This window comes from Microtus oregoni, unplaced genomic scaffold (genome assembly GCF_018167655.1).
Source record: "Microtus oregoni isolate MIOR12 unplaced genomic scaffold, Mior012 000043F_ref0000047, whole genome shotgun sequence".
Classification (NCBI taxonomy): domain Eukaryota; kingdom Metazoa; phylum Chordata; class Mammalia; order Rodentia; family Cricetidae; genus Microtus; species Microtus oregoni.
In genome coordinates this window covers 4,609,206-4,628,462 of record NW_024543210.1, presented here as the reverse complement: position 1 = coordinate 4,628,462, position 19,257 = coordinate 4,609,206, and the positions used below count along the sequence as shown (strand labels likewise).

Here is a 19,257-nt window from a genome sequence, read left to right as displayed (position 1 = left end):
AGTTTGGTTATACAGGGGATAAGTAGGACCTTTTTATCATTTTTTTGCTTGTTGCCAAGTAGTAAAAAAAATTTTTTTTCAAATCCTTGATATTATCATGGTGTTTCTTATGAAATTCTGAGGGTTCTACCACATTTCCTACCAATAGGTGATCAGTTTAATCATTACTTTGTGATAGAGGGCTTAATAGACTGAAAACAGATCTTATATGTGTTTTATACAAGAGATGATTTCTATTTCTGATTATTTCTTGTGATTGAATGAATAACATACTTAATTGTGAATTATCTGGAACAAGTTCAGGAGTTTTAATACTTAAAACAACTCTTTCTACATATTGAGAGTCAGTCACTAAATTAAGTGATTCTGGAAAATCTAATACCATGAAAATAGTATATAAGTCTGACTTTTAAACAGAATCATAAGTACTTTGAATTACCTTTTTAAAAATTTCCTGACTTATATCCAGTCTTTCCTGATTTGTTTGCATCAGTATAGAATGTAGGAACTTTAGAAATTGTTGTTCCCTATACAATGTGAATAAAAATATCATTTAGTTCTCTTTATAAACTGAAGTCTCTTGCTTTTAGGGGTAGTCTCTTCCACAAAAATTACTGTAAGGTCTTTCCCAATGTTCATTTTCTGCTCATAATGAGGAAATTGCAACATTATTAAATGGTACCACATTTTCTCCTTAATCTATTCCTGCTAATTGATAAACTTTTATATTTTCAGAATCGATTAAAAAAACTTTTCTATATGGGTCTTGAATTTTTTAACTCTATGTGGTAAAAATATTCATTCTTCTCTGCATAAGAATTCCTGTAGGGGCTGGAGAGATGGCTCAGAGGTTAAGAGCACTGGTTGCTCTTCCAGAGGTCCTGAGTTCAATTCCCAGCAACCATATGGTGGCTCACAACCATCCATATTGAGATCTGGTGCCCTCTTCTGGCCTGCAGACAGAACACTGTATACATAATAAATAAATAAACCTTTAAAAAATCATTTAAGAAAAAGAATTCCTGTAGGAGAATGTATAAAAGATAAAATAACCTGAATATAACCAAGATCTGGATCTAAATGATTTCTTTTTCTTTTTTTTTTTTTTTTTTTTTACCAAACCCAATTTTCTCACAGTCTCAGATGATGATCTTCTTGGACTCTTTAAGTCATTGTCACCTTGTAAGCTTTGAAATACATTACTAATTTCTTGAGCGGGCAATCCAGTTGTGGGTTGTAGCCAGTTAATATCTCCCTGCAAATTTTGAAAACCATTAAGAGCTCATAATTGATCTCTCCTGATTTCTAGTTTGTGGCTAAAGTTTTTTGTAAACCTATTTTATATCCTAGATAATTAATAGAATCTCCTCTTTGCATTTTTTCAGGAGTAATTTGTAATGTTCAACAAGGCAAACTTTTCTTTACTTCTTCAAACATTTTCTCTAAGGTATCTGCATCTGAATCAGCTAGTAACATATCATTCATATAATGGTAAATTATAGATTGAGGAAGCTGATTATAAATTATTTACAACTAAATAATCCAATTAAAAAGTGGGGTGCAGATGTAAACAGAAAATTCTCAATAGAAGAATCTCAAATGGAAAAAAAGACATTTAAGGAATTGCTCAACATCCTTAGTCACCAGAGAAATGCAAATCAAAATGACTCCGAGATACCTCTTGCACCTCTCAGAATGGCTAAGATCAAAAAACACTGAGGACAGCTTATGTTGGAGAGGAAATAGAGTAAGGGGAACACTCCTACATTACTTATGGGAGTGCAAACTTGTACAGTTACTTTGGAAATGAGTATGGTGGTTTCTCAGAAAATTGGTAATCCATCTACCTTGAGACCCAGCATTATCACTCCTGGGTATAAACTCAAAGAATGTGCTCATAAGTAAATACTAGATTTAAAGCAAAGGATAACCAGACTACAATCCAAAGCTCCAAAGAAGGTAGGAAATAAGCAGGACCCTAAGAGGGACACATGGATCATCTTGGGAAGGGGAAATAGATGAGATTGTCTGGGTAAACTGGGGGAGGGGGCAATTGAGGAAAGGGGATGAGGATGAGAAAATGACGGAATCAGAAGGTTGAGTTGTGGGAGGGGCAAAGTGCAAGAGCAATGAAAGAATTAATTTGATAGAAGGAGCCATTATGGGGTTATGGAGAAATCTGGTTCTAGGGAAATTCCCAGGAATCCACAATGATAACACCAACTAATGGAGCAATAGTGGAGAGGGTGTCAAACTTGCCTTCCTCTGTAATCAGATTGGTGATTACCCTAACTGTCATCATAGAGCCTTCATCCAGTAACTGATGGAAGCAGATACAGAGAAATGCAGCCAATCACCAGGCTGAACTCTGGGAGGTGAATCAAAGAGAGGGAGGAGTCAAGATAATGACAGAAAAATTCACAGATACATCAGACCTGAACTCATGGGAACTCATGGACTCTAGACTGACAGTTGGGGAGCCTGCATGGGACCTAACGAGGCCCTCTGCATGTGTGTGGCAGTTGTGTAGCTTGGTCTATTTGAGGGGCCCTTAGCAATGGAACCAGAATCTTTCTCTTGTGTATTAGCTGGCTTTTTGGAGCCCGTTCCCTTAGGTGAGATGCCTTGCTTGGCCTTGATGCAGGGAGAGGGGCTTGGTCCTGCCTCATCTTAATGTACCTAACTTTGTTGACTCCCCCTGGGAGATCTTACCCTTTCTGAGGAGTGGATGGGAGGTGGATGGGGTTGGGATAGAAGTGGGATAGGGAGGTAGGAGTAACTGTGGTTGGTATGTAAAATGAATAAAAAATTAAAAATAAAAAGCCAAACTATTTCCAATGACTGTTGTATAAAATATTGACACATGGTAGGGCTGTTAAACATTTCTTGTGGAATATTTTCCACTGATACCTTTTAACAGGCTGGATTTATTATAAATAGGCATTGTGAAGGCAAATTTTTCTCTATACTATTTTTGTAAAGATATAGTTTTTCAAAAGCAGTCTTTTAAATCAATCACTATAATAAACCATCCTTTAGGTAACAGAGAATACAAGGGAATTCTAGGCTTTAAAGAGCCCACTGGCTAAATCACATTATTAGTAGCTGTTAGAAATGTTAACTTTCTCCATTTTCCAGATTTATTTTTAATGATAAAAATAGAATTCCAAGGACTGGTTGATTTCTCAATATGTTGAGCATTTAGCTGCTCTTGTACAAGCTGTTCTAATTCCTGTAACTTTTTTTGATATTAAAGGCCATTGTTCTATTCAGACATGTTTGTCAGTTAACCATTTTAAAGATGAGGCTGTTGGCACCTTTGAAAAATTAACAGCTGTTGTGCCCTGTTTAAGTACAACATGAATGGTCAGCAATTGTTCTTTATAATACCTTTTAATATTTTTCTCAGAAACATGTTAGTTTACCGTTTGTTTTTGAGATTGGAGGAATGTATATCTGGGTATTCCATTGCTATAACAAATCATGTCCCCAAAGATTTATTGCTATGTTAGCCACAAAGGGCTTTGATTTTCTCTTTGTCCTTCTGGCTCTATACAATTGGCCCATCTTATACTTTATTTTACCTGAGATGAAGATCCAATTAGCAGAAGCTGAACATTTACCTCTGAACAAGCCAATTTAGTGTCCAAAATTTGGGTGCAATTATTGCTACATCTGCTCCTGTGTCTAACAAGCCTTTAATATCAATACCATTTATTTGTATTTTTTCCACTCCGAAGAACCAATGAGTTCATTTTAAAAAAGAAAAAGAAAACAAAACTATCTTTTTTATTATACATACCAATCCAAGTTGCCATTCCTTCCCATCCTCCCATTCTTACTCTCCATTCACTCCTCAGAGAGGGTAAGGCACCTTGCTTTGTGGAAGGTCCAAGGCCCTCCCTACTATATCTAGGTTGAGCAATGTATCCATCCAAAGAGACTAGGTCCCCAAAAAGCCAGTACAAGCAGTAGAGATAAATCCTGGTGCCACTGCTAGTGGCCCCTCAGTCTGCCCCACCCATGCAACTGTCAACTACATTCAGAGGGACTATTGGTCCTACACTTGTTCCTTCCCAGACCGGCTGGTGTTGGTGAGCTCCCATTAACTCAGGAAGACTGTTTCAGTGGGAGTACCCATCACGGTCTTGACCTCTTTGCTCATATTCTCACTCATCCCACTCTTCAACTAGACTTTGAGAGCTCAGTCCAGTGCTCCACTGTGGGTCACTGCCTCTGTTTCCATCAGTTGCTGGATGAGGGTTCTATGGTAATATTTAAGATGTTCATCAGTCTGACTACAGGGCAAGGTCAGTTTGAGCATCCTCTCCTCTATTGCTTAGGGTCTTAGCTCGGGTCATCCTTGTGGATTCCTGGCAATTTCTCTAGAGCCAGATTTCTTGCTAGCCTCATAATGGCATCCTCAATCAAAATATTTCTTTCCTTGCTCTCATCTCTAACCTTCCTCCCACCTTGACCATCCTGTCACCTCAAGTTCTCCTTGCCTCTCCCTTTTCCCCTCCTCTTTCCCTTCCAACTTCCTGTCTCCCCTACCCCTATATTCCCAATTTTGTCAGGCAATCTTGTCTATTTTGACTTTCCAGTTGGATCTATTTATATTTTTCTTAGGATTCACCTTGTTACTTAGCTTCTCTAGGATCATAAACTATAGGCTCCATATACTTTTTTGATAGTTAGTATCCTCTTATGAGTGAGTACATACCAAATTCATCTTTTTGGGTCTGGGTTACCTCACTCTGTGTGGTGTTTTCTATTTCCATCCATTTGCATGCAAATTTCAAGATGTCATTGTTTTTACTGCTGAGTAGTACTCTAATGTGTAAATATGCCACATTTTCTTTATCCATTCTGTTGTTGGGGGGCATCTATGTTGTTTCCAGGTTGTGGCTATTACAAATAATGCTGCTATGAACATAGTTGAACAAGTGTATTTGTAGTTTGATTGAGCATCTTTTGGGTATGTGCCAAGAGTGGTATTGCTGGATACCACTTTTGGGTATACATCCAAAGGATGCTCAATTGTAACATAAGGACATGTGCTCAACTATGTTCATAGCAACATGAACATGGTATATTTATAAAATGGACCACTACACAGCAGAAAAAAGTGACATCTTGAAATTTGAAGGCAAGTGGATAGATCAAGAAAACATCATATTGAGTGAGGTAACCCAGACCCAGAAAGACAATTATCATATGTACTCACTCATAAGTGGTTTTTAAAAAATAAAGCAAAGAAAATCAGTCTACAAACCACAATCCCAGAGAACCTAGACAACAATGAGGACCCTAAGAGAGACATACATGGATCTAACCTATATGGGAAGTAGAAAAAGACAAGAACTCCTGAGTACATTGGAAGCATAGGGACCATGGAAGAGGGTTGAAGGGGAAGGAAGAGGAACAAAGAGAAATAAATATAGAGCTCAATAAAAATCAACAAAAAGAGATATATATTTTATAGTTTATAATAAAGTCTGTGATATATCAAAAAAGAATGGTATTAGTATTGCTGGATCCTGAGGTAGTTTGATTCCCAATTTTCTAAGAACCCGCCATACTGATTTCCAAAGTGGTTGTACAAGTTTTCATTCCCACCAGCAATGGATGAGTGTTCCCCTTATTCTACATCCTCCCCGAAATAAGCTATCATTGGTGTTTTTGACCTTAGCCATTCTGACTGGTATAAGATGGTATCTTATAGTTGTTTTGATTTGCATTTCCCTGATGGCTAAGGATGTTGAACATTTTCTTAAGTGTTTTTCAGCCATTTGAGATTCTTCTGTTGAGAATTCTCTGTAAGTCCTTTACCCCATTTTTTAATTGGGTTATTTGGAATTTTGATATCTAATTTCTTGAGTTCCTTATATATTTTGGAGATCAGTCATTTATCTGATTTGGGGTTGGTGAAGATCTTTTTCCATTCAGTAGGCTGCGTTTTGTCTTATTGACTGTGTCCTTTGCTTTACAAAAGCTTCTCAGTTTCAGGAGGTCCCATTTATTTATTGTTGCTCTCAGTGTCTGTGCTACTAGTGTTATATTTAGAAAGTGGTCTCCAGTGTTCATGCATTAAAGGCTACTTCCCATTTTCTCTTCTATCAGTTTCAGTATGATAGGGTTTTTATGGAGCTCTTTAATACATTTGGACATTGTCTTCCCACAACTTTTTTATTTCTTCAGTAGTAAAAGGCACTATAATTTCTGCTGGGTCTATACCTGCTAGTTGACGAAGTCTCCGTTTACCTTTTATAATTAATTCAGAGGCCTTTTCTACATAAGTTTTCAATTTTTTACTTGGTTTGTGTGGTAAAAAGATCCATTCTAAAATAGTATCTTCCCTCTGCATTAAAATTCCCATAGGAGAAATTCTGGAAGGCAATATGACTAGAATACAACTAAGATTTAGATCCACCCTATCTACATGTGCCTCCTGTAATTTTTCCTCAGCCATCGTCAGTTCCTTTTCTGATTCAGCTGTTAACTCTATGGTACTATTCAATTTTTTGCCAGCATCTAAGGTATTGTTTAAATGAATTATTAGATCAGGTGTTATCCCAACAGCTGGTCGTAGACTGAAAATGTCTCCTAACAATCTTTGAAAGTCATTAAGAGTCCACAACCGGTCTCTCCTAATTTGTGCATTTTGCGTCCTAATTTTCTGTAAACCTAATCTGTAGCCTAGGTAATTAACAGAATCTCCTCTTTGAATCTTTTCAGGAGCAATTTGTAATCCCCATTTAGGCAAAATTATCTTTACTTCCTCAAACATTCTTTCTAAAATATCCATGTTTGAATCAGATAGCAAAATGTCATCCATGTAATGGTAAATTATAGACCTAGGGAATTGCTTAAATATTATTTCCAATGGCTGACTTACAAAGTATTGACACAGGCTGTGGCTATTGACCATTCCCTGTGGGAGGACAGTCCACTGGTATCTCCTAGTAGGCTGAGAATTATTATAAGTAGGCACTGTGTAGGCAAATTTTTCTCTATCCTTTTCTTGTAAAGGTATAGTGAAGAAGTCAATAACTTTAAGAGGCCATCTTTTGGATAACAGAGAAGGCAGAGGAAGTCCAGATTGTAGAGGGCCCATAGGTTGAATTACCTTGTTGAAAGCCCTTAGATCTGTCACCATTCTCCATTTGCCAGATTTCTTTTTTACAACAAACACAGGAGAATTCCAAGGTCTAGTTGACTCCTCAATATGTCAAGCATCTAATTGCTCTTGTACCAATTGTTCTAAAGCCTGCAATTTATCTTCATCTAGAGGCCATTGTTTAACCCATATTGGATTCTCAGTTAGGTAGGGCTGTTGTTACCTCTAAAGGTTTGTTAGTTGATTTATGTTCTTATACAGCCTAAATTGCTGTTGACCTTTGTGCATAAATTACTTTATTACATCCTTCCCAGAATAATGAGTTCCAGGGGCTGCAGGAAAGTTAATCTGGGTATTCCATTGCTGTTGCAGGTCACGGCCCCATAAATTTATTGCAATATCAGCTACATATGGCCTTAGCTTTCCTCTTTGACCTTCTGGCCCAATACAGTCAACCCATCATGTGCTTTGTTTAACTTGAGATATGGTTCCAATTCCTAGTAATTGAACATCTGCCTCTTGAAGAGGCCAATTTGGATGCCAAGATTCTGGAGTGATGATTCTTACATCCACTCCTGTGTCTATCAAGCCAACAATCACAATTCCATTTATACGTACTCTCAGCTTTGGTCTTTGATCATTTATAGAAGTTTGCCAAAATATATGTTTCTTATTTTCTAATTGCATTTCTGACTTATCCTCCAAATTTGCATCATTTAGAACCTCATGGTCTAGCACAGAAGCTTCTAGAGTTTTTAATTTTCCTGGTGCAACATGTCCTCCATGGTTGCTGGGAATGACTGGGCCACTTTTGGCTTGGGAGCCTGCGAGAGGCCCCTCAGGGAGTTTCCTGATGGTATTGGGTTGCCTTGTCTGTTTGTTGTTGATCTTCATTCATTGATCCAATGCCGTCCTTTAACACACCTCCTACATACACCTGAAGGCCAAGGTTTCCTATTCCTGCCATTCCCAGATGAAGTGTTGTTCCTAGAATTTCCTTGCCTGCAATCCTTTTTTAGATGTCCTAATTTACCACAATTAAAACATTTGGCAGGTTGATGTCCCCTCATCGCTTTGGAAATTGCTTTTCCTACCCAAGATTCGTCATCATAATTAAAGGTTTGAAAATTCATGGTATGCTGGATCCATTTATCCATAGGTGCTGATCTAGACCTTAAAGACCCACTTATCTTTTTGCAGTCTAAGTTTGCATTTTCAAAAGCCAGCAATTCAAGAATTAGTCATCTAGCTTCTGGATCTTTTACTCCTGTGTTCAGAGCCTTAATTAATCTTTGCAAAAAGTCAGTATAAGGTTCTCCCTCTCCCTGCGTAACCCTTGTATATGACTCTATCTTTCTACCTGGCTCTGGTATTCTATCCCAAGCATTCATGGCTGCCTTGTGGCATAGGAACAATACTTCATCATCATAAAGAGCTTGGACCTGTGGATCAGTGTAAGCTCCTACACCAAGAATTTGATCCTGCAAAACCTCCACACTTTTGCTCTTCCTTGCTATTCCATATGTTTGGATTCTTCCCTGAAATAAACTCAAAACATCAAGGAAGGTCCATCTTAGAGCACCGCTGAAGCTAACTGGGAAAAATCATGGGGGATAGCCCTGACATTAGAAGCCCAAGTCCTTATCATTTCCTTAACAAATGTAGAGTGCAAGCCATATTTAACGATGGCTTGATTAATTTCCTTTAGGTCATTCATTCCTACTGGTGTCCATCTAGCTTCTTTGGCTCCCTTTGAGCCTTTAGAAGTTGACACTTTGTCAGAATAAATTACAGGGTATGTTGCTAAAACACTGGGTAAGCCAGTTCTAACAGCTGGTGGTGGCATTGTATCCTGCCCTTGTATTTTCTCACCCAGTTCATCAGCTCCAATAATTTCTTTCTTTATTTATTTATTAAAGATTTCTGTCTCCTCCCCGCCACCACCTCCCATTTCCCTTCCCCTCCCCCAATCAACTCCCCCTCTCTCATCAGCCCAAAGAGCAGTCAGGGTTCCCTGCCCTGTGGGGAGTCCAGCTCCAATAATTTCTTCAATCATTTCAAATCTCTTAATAATTGTCTCACGTAAGGCCTGAATCTCCTGGCCTGCAAAGGTTTCTAGTGCTTTCCCTATGGTATTAATTTTCTGGTCCCCATTCTTCACCTGTGATTCCATGGTCTTAATATTTCCTTTCAAAGATAACATCTCCTCCTTGAACTGCCACCAGATATCATGTAAGTTGCCATCCTGGAGGTACTTTCTATTTGTTACCTATCAAAACTCTGTGATAACTTGAAAGTCAAATTCAACAGCTTGGACCCTTTCAGATAAGTCCCTAGTACCTTTAGATAAGGAGTCAATTTTGCCTATCATGTTATTAATCTTATCAATTAATGCCATATACTTCCATAATGATATAATATTAAGAAGCAAACTAACACCTAATAACAAGTAAATTGAGGTACCTCCATAGGCATATAGGCCTCTTGTGATTTATTCCAAAGTGGCAGCAAAAGCCGTGGCTAGAGTCCCATTAAAAACGAAACCTGCCATTTTACCTGTTAGCCATCACATGGCACCATTTCCGAGTTGTGACTGGAATCAATGGAACCGTGTCAGGATAGATCCTGTGGTACTCGAGAAGTTAGATGTATAAAAACCCAGCGGCTGGCTGATAAACAGCACTGTTCACCCCGGGTGCCTGCCCTGCTCAGACCCAATACAGGGGGTCATGACACAGCCGCTAAGAGAATGGCAGACTGAGCATGGCTGACTGCCCGCCCAGTGTCAGTTCTGCTGGGTAAAGGTGACAGTGCAAATGCAAATGCTGTGGCGGGTATTTCAAATAGCGCTTCTGCCAGATGTGACAAAATGGCTTGCGCTCTGACTCCCGGTGTCCAAGTGCTGAGCTTAAAACCCGCTCAGACTATCTGGGCTCGTGGATCCTGGGAGGCGTGGAGTTTTTACAGCTGAGGGAGGGCTCGTGCCAAGCTGAGCCGGTGGCAGGCAGCCGAGCCAGAGGCAGGCAGCCCAGTTGGGGGATGGCGGTTGCAGGGCGGTTCTAAAACCAAACCCAGGGTGCCAGATAATGCGCGAAACAATCCCACACCTGTTTAGATTCAAAGGGGTATTTATTTTAGGGGGAAAAGTTACAGAAACCATCCAACACAACAGCCAGGAAAGGGGTCTAGTCGCTGGAGCAAGAGCCAGAAGCAAGAGAGCCAGCAGAGGGCTGCCACTCTTTTTAAAAGAGAAATAGACCACGCCCTGTGGGCTGGTATCTCAATGGCTATTGGCTGAAAAAAGCAGAAGGCTCCCGCAGCAGTTTGTGTCTTGGGAACTGTTCTTGGTCTGGTCTGTACAGTCATTGTCTGTGTCTCAGGGGTTTTGGAGCAGCCTACCTGCAGGAAATGCACCTCCTGGCTGGATAGAGAAGCCAAGGCAGGTGAGGGAGGGGCCTGGATTTTTATCCCAGTACGGAGGGCCTAGAGAGTGGAGTGTCCTGCCAGGTGGCTCGTCACTCACCTCTTGGTCCTCTCAGTGTAGTAGCAGGCTGTGTGTTTCAGTGTCCCACTGAGGTTGCAGGGGTATAGGAGGGTCGAGAAAGAAATATTAAATGTAATAAATACTACCCAACTAGACTCTTGAATTGAAAAAGAGTACTCTTTGATAATTGTTTTCAATATGTTGCTTTATGTTAACCTATTAGTTGAAAACAGCACCTGGGCAAAACTTGACCTTCCCATGGAATTCCTGAAAAATCACTGGCACGCAGCCACTTAATATTTGTAAGCATTACAGCTCAGATGAAAAGGTAACAAAGTCACACTGCACAACAAACCGCACACAAGAGAGTAGGAGAGAAAATAACGGGGTAGCTGCCTCCGCTTGGGCAAGAAACAGCAGCCATCTGAATGGGATATATAGAGTTTCCTGGAAAGGGTGTAAGCATTACAGTTCAGATCCTGGCAGTTGGGAGCTGAGGAGTACCACAATGTCACCATAAGTGTAGCAGTTTATAGCTCTCCTCCAATGAAAGATTTTTTTCCAACTTAACAGCTCTGCTCAGGACAGAGGAGGTTTTTTCCACAGCAAAGAGGTTACATTGTTACAGTTCCACTCAGGTCCCTTGGAGTGTTAACAACTCTGCTCCCATAGAGAAAGGTTTCCCCAGAGAAACTGTTACAGTTGCTCTGCTCCTGGTCCCGCTCTGCCCTGCTCCTGCTCAGAGTTGTTACTTCTCAGTTACACTCCACTCCTGTGAAAAAAGGTCTCACCCAAATTTCACTTAAGAGTTTTACTAGGAGAGAAAGATCCAGGAGAGTGGCTGCCTCTGCCAGGGTGAGAAAAGGCAGGAGCAAACTGCACAGGCACAGGCCTTATATAGGACTTCTTAGGGGAGTTTTTCCAGGGTGGAGATTTTCAGGGTGGGAATTGGTTGGATTTCAATCCCTGAGCTTGGACAAATTCAGAGACTGACTGGATTTTGTGCTCAGGGATTGTTTGGTTTCGTGTTCAGGGACTGGTTAGTTTTCCTGCCCAGGGATAGGTTGACTTCATGCTCAGGGATTGGTTGGTTTTCCTGCAGTGATGGTCAGGGGCAGAGTGTTTCTTTGGCTCTGGTTTCAAGGCCAAAGTGTGTTTCTTTCACTGGCCCCTTGTAAACTTTGGCTCTGGTTTCAGGGCCAGGGTGTGTTTCTTTAGCTGGCTCTTTTACCCCACGAATGGGGTGGATCTTTTCTGGGTAAAACTCTCCAGGGTGAAGATTGTTGGGATTTCATGTACACAGATTAGGCTTTTTACTCTGAAGTATGGGGGCAGGGCCCAGCAGTTAGAGTATTCCACTGAGAAGGGAGAAAGAGAAACAAGAGAAGCTGGAGAGGAGGATAAAGGACTGTGGGTTGAGGTTTGTTAATATGATGAAAATAGTGTCAGAATCATCTGGTTTAGGCTTCACAGCTAGGAGTTGTTTTCCTTGGATGGCTTATGTCCTATGGTTTTCAAGATGGGAGTGAGGTCACATGGCAAAGTCCTCCTTCCAACCCTAGCAAAGATGACTGTCAGCCACATGCTTCTTTTAAGATTAACTATCAATCCTGGTGTTATGAGTTTTAAATTAATCCTTTTGTTACAGACTTTACAGGGTTTTAATCATACCCAATGTGCTTACAAATCTTGGCATAAGATTTATACCTTAGCAAAAGTTTCAGAGAGTTAATCCAAACCAAAAGAGTATGGGGTGAGTAGCAATGGTCCCTGCTAGAGATAGTCTGTCTCTTTGTTTTGTTCTACTTTCTCTGTCACACAGCAGATGGTTCACCTGATATGAGGCAGAGATTTTTGGAAGAAATCTTTCAACAAGCATGTTTGGGTCTAGAGGAGGGGAAACCATACCCTAACTCTAGAGCCAGATTTTAATTCAAGTGGGAGAGCAGAAAACAATGGTTTAATGCTACTCATATCTCAAAGACGCCTGAATCCCTGTAACACTGCTTCTAGTAAGCTAAGAACAAGGAAGCCTTAGAGATAGGACATTTTTGAGTCCTGGCCATAGACAGAGCATGCTGCAGGAGGGAGTGGAGAGAAGAGTGTGTGCAGGGTGTGTGTATGCTGCAGCTGGCCTACTCCTTGCTTTCTTCCCCTCCTGCTACATCTCCCTTTTAGCTCCCACTTTGAAAAAAAATTACAGATCCATCTATAGTAACTTAAAAGACAGGACATCTACACAGTGTTTGTGTAAGGGAGACTAGACAAAAACAAACAGGGTTTAGAGCTGAGAACTAGGGAATGGGGAATCTCGTCCCATTTCCCAGTCACTTACAGTATTTGTAAAAGTCCCAAATAACATTAGGATCTAAGGTGTCATTTGGTGGCCCTGTGGATGGATTATTTAAGAAGTATTGAAGCCAAATTTAAGTGCAAAAGTCAGTAAGTTTAAGGTCCTTCAGGTCAGGTGTAGAGGCTGGAGATTTTCTAAGAGGCATCCCAAGAGGGAACAGGGATAGAAGACACATTCCCATGGATAAGAGAAAGGAAAATGTCACTGTAGCCTGTAGTCATGGTCATCCAAATGTGTTGTAGGAGCTGCGGGCCTCTTCCCACAGCTTGGCTCCTGGCCGCCTGGCTAGCATATACCCCAAAATAACAACACACAAACTGTATTCATTTAAACACTGCTTGGCCCATTTGATCTAGCTTCTTTTTTTATGTATACAATATTCTGTCTGTGTGTATGCCTGCAAGCCAGAAGAGGGCACCAGACCTCATTACAGATGGTTGTGAGCCACCATGTGGTTGCTGGGACTTGAACTCAGGACCTTTGGAAGAGCAGGCAATGCTCTTAACCTCTGAGCCATCTCTCCAGCTCCTGCTCTAGCTTCTTACTGGCTAATTCTTACATCTTGATTACCCATTTCTATTAATGTGTGTAGCACCCCAAGGTGTGCTTACCTGGAAGATTCTAGCCTACGTCCATCCTGGGTAGGAGCTTCATTGCGTCTGCCCCAGAGGGGAGAGCTATCGAGTTTGAGCTCACTTCCTCTTCCTCCCAGAATTCTGTTCTGTTTACTCCACCCACCTAAAGGCTGGCCTATCAAATGGGCCAAGGCAATTTCTTTATTAGCCAATTACCTTCCTCCATTACAAATGACTCAGGGAGGACCAAATAAGGACCAAACCATTCAGTGTGTCTTCACCACACTCAACAGTGGGAAGGAGGTGGTGTTTGGCTGGGACCTCCAGCTCAATCCTACTTGATCCAGAAAGCCCCATTCCTCTCTCTCCAAACCCCACCAACCTAGAGAATCTCTGCACAAAGGGAGGGCACCAAAAAGCCCAGTTCTGAAATCTTGGTGGCTATGGTAGCTCCTCCACAGAAGTTGCCAGCAGTCCAAGTCCCTGCCTAAGCATTCCAGAGTTTGACCATACTTGAACACAAACCCAGCTTATGGTGAGCCGTCATCACCCCTCACCTACAACCTATATAAGCTCCCTGTTTTTTGTGACTTCTCCTGTCTCGGTCTCTGGGCCTGGAAGACTCACCCAGGAGGTGCTTTGCTCAAATAAACCTGTGGTTATACTTTATCAATTTGGTTTGATCTGTCTGTGTCAGCAGAGAAACGTAATTAGGTGGAGATTGATGAGATATCATGTTTATATATTAGATGTCTTACTCTGTAGGATGGGGTCAGGACTCGGCAGTTAGGACAGTTAGAGCATGATATGGGTGGAACCTGGCAGTTAGAGGTTCTGGGGGCCTGGCTACAAGTGTGGTTAGAGGGGATTACAATATATATTTTACTCAACTTGCTATTCTTGACATGCCAAATTTAAAATGTGTTTGTGTGTTTGAGTGTGTATGTATGTGTGCATGAGGGAACATACATATGTATGTATTTTAAAGATATAACTTTTTTCTCTTATAGTTTCCTTTTTTAATTGAAAATAAGTATTTCTATGTATTATATTTTGATCATGGTTTTCCCTCCCCAAATTCCTCTCAGATCCTCCCCATATCCCCAAATCCATGCTTGTTTTTCTCTAGCATGAGAAAATAAACAGGAATAAAAAATAATAAAACAAAAACAGAATAGGACAAAAAAAGTCAGGTGTAGTGGCACTCACCTTTAATCCCAACTCTTGAGAGGCAGAGGCAGGTGGATCTCTGTGAGTTTGAGACCAGCCTCAAACTGGTCAGTTACACAGAGAAACCTTGTCTCAAAAAGAACAATAAATAAAATCCAAAGAAAATAAACTGTAGAGACACAAACACACACATGTCACATAGACCCTATAAAGAATCACAAAACATAAGCAAAAGACTTGTAAAATAAAAGATAGCCAAAGTGTTATGAGATTAAAATACTTAGAAAACATCATTTGAGTTTGCTTCATGCTTATCGCCTACCACTGGTCATGGGGTCTGCCCTAAAGTGCAGTTTGTATACCCTGTGAGACTCTGTTAGAGAAAACTCATCTTCCTTTGTAAGTGGTTGTCAATTCTGAGTTGTGAATGGTGTGATGGATTAATTAAAAATTGCTGCAGGTTCCCCAGTGGCTGCAGCAGGCATGAGAACATGCTGCAGGTCTCTAAAGGCAGTTGGTCCTGGGCAGAGAGACATGCGGTGGTAGGCAAGAGACAGAGACATGGATAGGCACACATGCAGAGTGAGGTTGGATATTTATTTAGTGGGTTATGAAAGTATGGAATGGAAGGGGAGAAGGAGAAGAAGAGAGAGAGAAAGGGGGAGAGAGAGAAAGAGAGAAAAGGGAGAGACAAGCTACCTCTTTGAGAGGGAGATGGAAAAGAAAGAGACTCAGGCTGCAAGCAGGAAGGAAGATCTGCCTGCCTCAGCAGGCATGGCTTGTCTCTTAAAGAGACAGAACAGATTATTACAGATGGGGGCTTGAGTCCATTTCCATCTCAGTGCTGGGACCTCAATTGGCTTAGACCTGTGCAGGCCCTATGCGTGCTGCCTCAGTTTTTGTGAGTTTATATGTACATCAGTCCTGTTGTGTCTAGAAGGCTTTGCTTCCTTGGTGTCTTCCATCTTCACTGACTCTTATAATCTTTCTGCAGAGTTCCATAAATCCTGGGGGAGAGATTTGATGCAGACATCCCATTTAAGGCTGAGTGTTCCAAGGTCTCTCATTCTCTGCACACAGTCCTATTGTGGGTCTCTGTATTTTTTTTCCCCATCAGCTGCAGGAGGAAGCATCTCTGATGATGGCTGAGCAAGACATTGATCCATGAGTATAGCAGAATATCATTAGGAGTTATTTTATAGCTATGTTACCTTAGTATAACAGTATTATTTGGTTCCCCCTAGGTCCACAGCCTAGTCTCAGGTTCTTGGCCACCCGAGCAGTGTCAGGCAAAGGTTTCATCTCATTGAGTGGTCCTTAAAGCAGATTTGGTTGGTTACTCCCATAATGTTTGTGCCACTACTGCACAGTGTATTATGCAGGCAGATCACAATTATAAATCAAAGGGTGTGTAGCTGGGTTGGTGTTTACCTTTCTCCTTGGGTAATACTCATTACCTTCCAGTACCATGAACTAGGGTAGGCATGTTCAGTGATTTATGTAGATGTTGCCTTTAGCAATACAACAATTTGTGGAGAGCAACCAACAGCCTTGGTAATAGCCTAAGTTGTTTAGGAGTTTCTATTGGGTCCCTTTAGCCAACAATTCTATCAGATGTGACCCATCCCTGGCAGTGGAGATTTTGTTTGGTGGTGAGAGATGCCTAGTTGAGGTTTTCCTCTCCCCCATTATTTGGAAATTCTATTTAGATTTCTGTCATATATATATATATACATATATATATATATATATATATTTTAAGAAGTTTTGGAAACTTGGTTGGCAGTCATGACTAGTCACAGAAGATATGACTGCCTTGCTGAATAAGGTACTGAGCCACATGGCTAGCATAGACAAGAATAATGGGCTAATATAAGTTATAAGAGTTAATAAGAAGCCTGAGCTAATGGGCCAATCTGTTTATAACTTAAAAAAAAAAGAAGGTTCTATTGTGGTAGATTTCTCTTTGTGACAGTTCTGACTGTCTTGGAACTTGCTTTATAGACCAGGCTGGTCTTGTATTCACAAAGATCTGCCTGATTCTACCTCCTGAGTGTTGGGATTAAAGACGTGAGCCACCACACCCAGCAATTCTTGTGTGTTTTGTTTATTTGCTTGCTTTTATTTTTTGTGACAGTGTTTCTCTGTGTAGCTCCAGCTATCATAAAATTTACCCTGTAAATCAGGCTGGCCTCGAACTCAGAGATCTGCCTGTCTCTGCCTCCCGAGTGGTGGGACTTAAGGCATGTACTACCATCACCTGGCTGAAAAGTCTTTTGTTTATATGGAATATTTTGTTCTCGTGTATGTATGTGCAGTGACCAAAGAGGACATTGGATTCCCTGGAACTGGAGCTATAGACATTTGTTGAGCCACCATTTAGATGCTGGAAGTCCAGGTCTCTGGAAGAACAGCCAGTGCTCTTAACCTCTAAGCCATCTCTCTAGCCCCTTATCTATAATTTACAAAACAATTTTACTACATTTTTATTTATTTAATGGGGTGGGGTGCACGTGCTGTGATAGATGTGTGGAGGTGGAGGACAACTTGCAGGAGTCAGTTCTCTCCTCCCATCAGTGTCTCCTGGGGATAGAATTGAGGTCATTGGCTTGGTGGTAAGCATTCTTACTGCTCTGCCATCTCACTAGCCCTTTCAAGCTTTGTAACAGAATCAAGGATCATTGGATACTTTTTCTCATTTTATCTTGTTTGTTTATTTGTTTTGAGATAGAGTCTCTCTACATAGCTCTGGTTGTTCTGGGTAGGCCAGGCCAGCCTTGAACTCAAGGCAAGCCACCTTCCTCTGCCTCTCAAGTTCTGGAATTAAGGGCATGTACAACCACTCCTGGCTTACTTTTTTTTTTAATTTCAGTGTATCGTGTTTTTTGTTTTTGTTTGTTTCATGTAGCACAGGCTGGACTCCAGTGTGTAGCTGAGGATGGCTCTACCGCCTCCATCTCCTGAGTGCTGGGATTGCGGGTGCATCCACTATGCCAGTTCCTACACCATCAGGGATGGAAGGGGTGGACTTTGTGCATGCTGGGCAGGCCTCCCACAAACTGGACTACATCCCCAATCCCTGAAAGATAATTTTTATTGCTTCATTTTACATATATGGTGTTTTGTCTGCATACATATCTGTGTAGCACGTGTATGCTTAGTGACCATGAAGGCCAGATGAGGGCATCAGATCCCCTGGATGTGGAGTTACAGATCTGGAGTTGTGAGTCACATACTGGGTGCTGGGGATCAGACCTTAGTCTCTGTCATAGCAGCCAAGTGGGTGCTGGGGACCAAACCTTAGTCTCTGTCATAACAGCCAAGTGAGTGCTGGGGACCAAACCTTAGTCTCTGTCATAGGAGCCAAGTGGGTGCTGGAATCAAACCTTAACCTCTGCCATAGCAGCCAAGTGGGTGCTGGGGATCAAACCTTAGTCTCTGCCATAGCAGCCAATCTCTTAGCAATGAGCCATCTCTCCAGCCCCCTTTGAAATCTTTTAAGTGAGTGCATTATAGTTCTAGTTAAATAGGACATGAGTGACATAGCTTTCTACATCAGGTAAAAGTGGAATACACTGGGCTGGAGAAATTGCTCAGAGGTTAGGAGTACTGACTGCTCTTCCAAAGGTTCTGAGCTAAATTCCCAGCAACCACATGGTGGTTCACAACCATCTATAATGAGATCTAGTGCCCTCTTCTGGCCTGCGGGTATACATGCAGGCAAAACACTGTTTACATAATAAATAAATCTTTTTTTAAAAGTAGAATACACTTATGGCCAGTGGTGCCGTATTTTTAAAAAGTTGTGATAACTAAAAATAATGCAAAACTCTAAAATTTGTTCAAAATTCAACATTTCTATATAACTGTGACTCAAATTTTATGTTTGCAAAATACATCTTTGGGACATCTTAGGGAGGCTACAGTGGTGGTCGGCACTCTACGAACTTCATCACGCCGCCCAAGGATGACAAGAAGAAGAAAGATGCTGGAAAGTCGGCCAAAAAAGACAAAGACCCAGTAAATAAGTCCAGTGGCAAGGCCAAAAAGAAGAAGTGGGACAAGCTCAACAATCTAGTCCTGTTTGACAAGGCTACATACGACAAGCTCTGTAAGGAAGTGCCCAACTATAAACTTATTACTCCAGCCATGGTCTCTGAGAGACTGAAGATTCGCGGTTCCTTGGCCAGGGCAGCCCTTCAGAAGCTCCTTAGTAAAGGGCTTATCAAGCTGGTTTCAAAGCACAGAGCCCAAGTAATTTACACCAGAAACACAAAGGGTGGAGATGCCCCAGCTGCTGGTAAAGATGCATGAACAGGTTCAATCAGCTGTACTTTTGGAAAAATAAAACTTTATTAAATCAAAAAAAATACATCTTTGATGTGCATGATCCTTTCATATTTAAGTCCTCTAGAATGCAGAGCACAGCACACACGAGGGGCGGAGAGATGCTGAGAGTACATGCTGACCTTGCAGAGGACCTGAGTTCCATCGCCCCACCCATGTCTGATGTCAAAAACACCCTCTCCACAGACATACACATAGTTAGAAATAA

The 19,257-nt window shown here is 41.2% G+C and overlaps 1 protein-coding gene across 1 annotated transcript in view; it reads left to right on the top strand.

Annotated features, from left to right (window-relative positions):
- Window positions 1-19,041, top strand: part of LOC121434288 (40S ribosomal protein S25-like) — a 43,321-nt gene extending 24,280 nt beyond the window's left edge. Inside the window, exon 2 of the mRNA XM_041633098.1 lies at window positions 18,618-19,041. Within this exon, the coding sequence (XP_041489032.1) occupies window positions 18,618-19,016 (399 nt within the window). The 3' untranslated portion in view covers window positions 19,017-19,041. The remainder of the gene's footprint in view (window positions 1-18,617) is intronic.
- The last annotated feature ends 216 nt before the right edge of the window (window positions 19,042-19,257 follow it).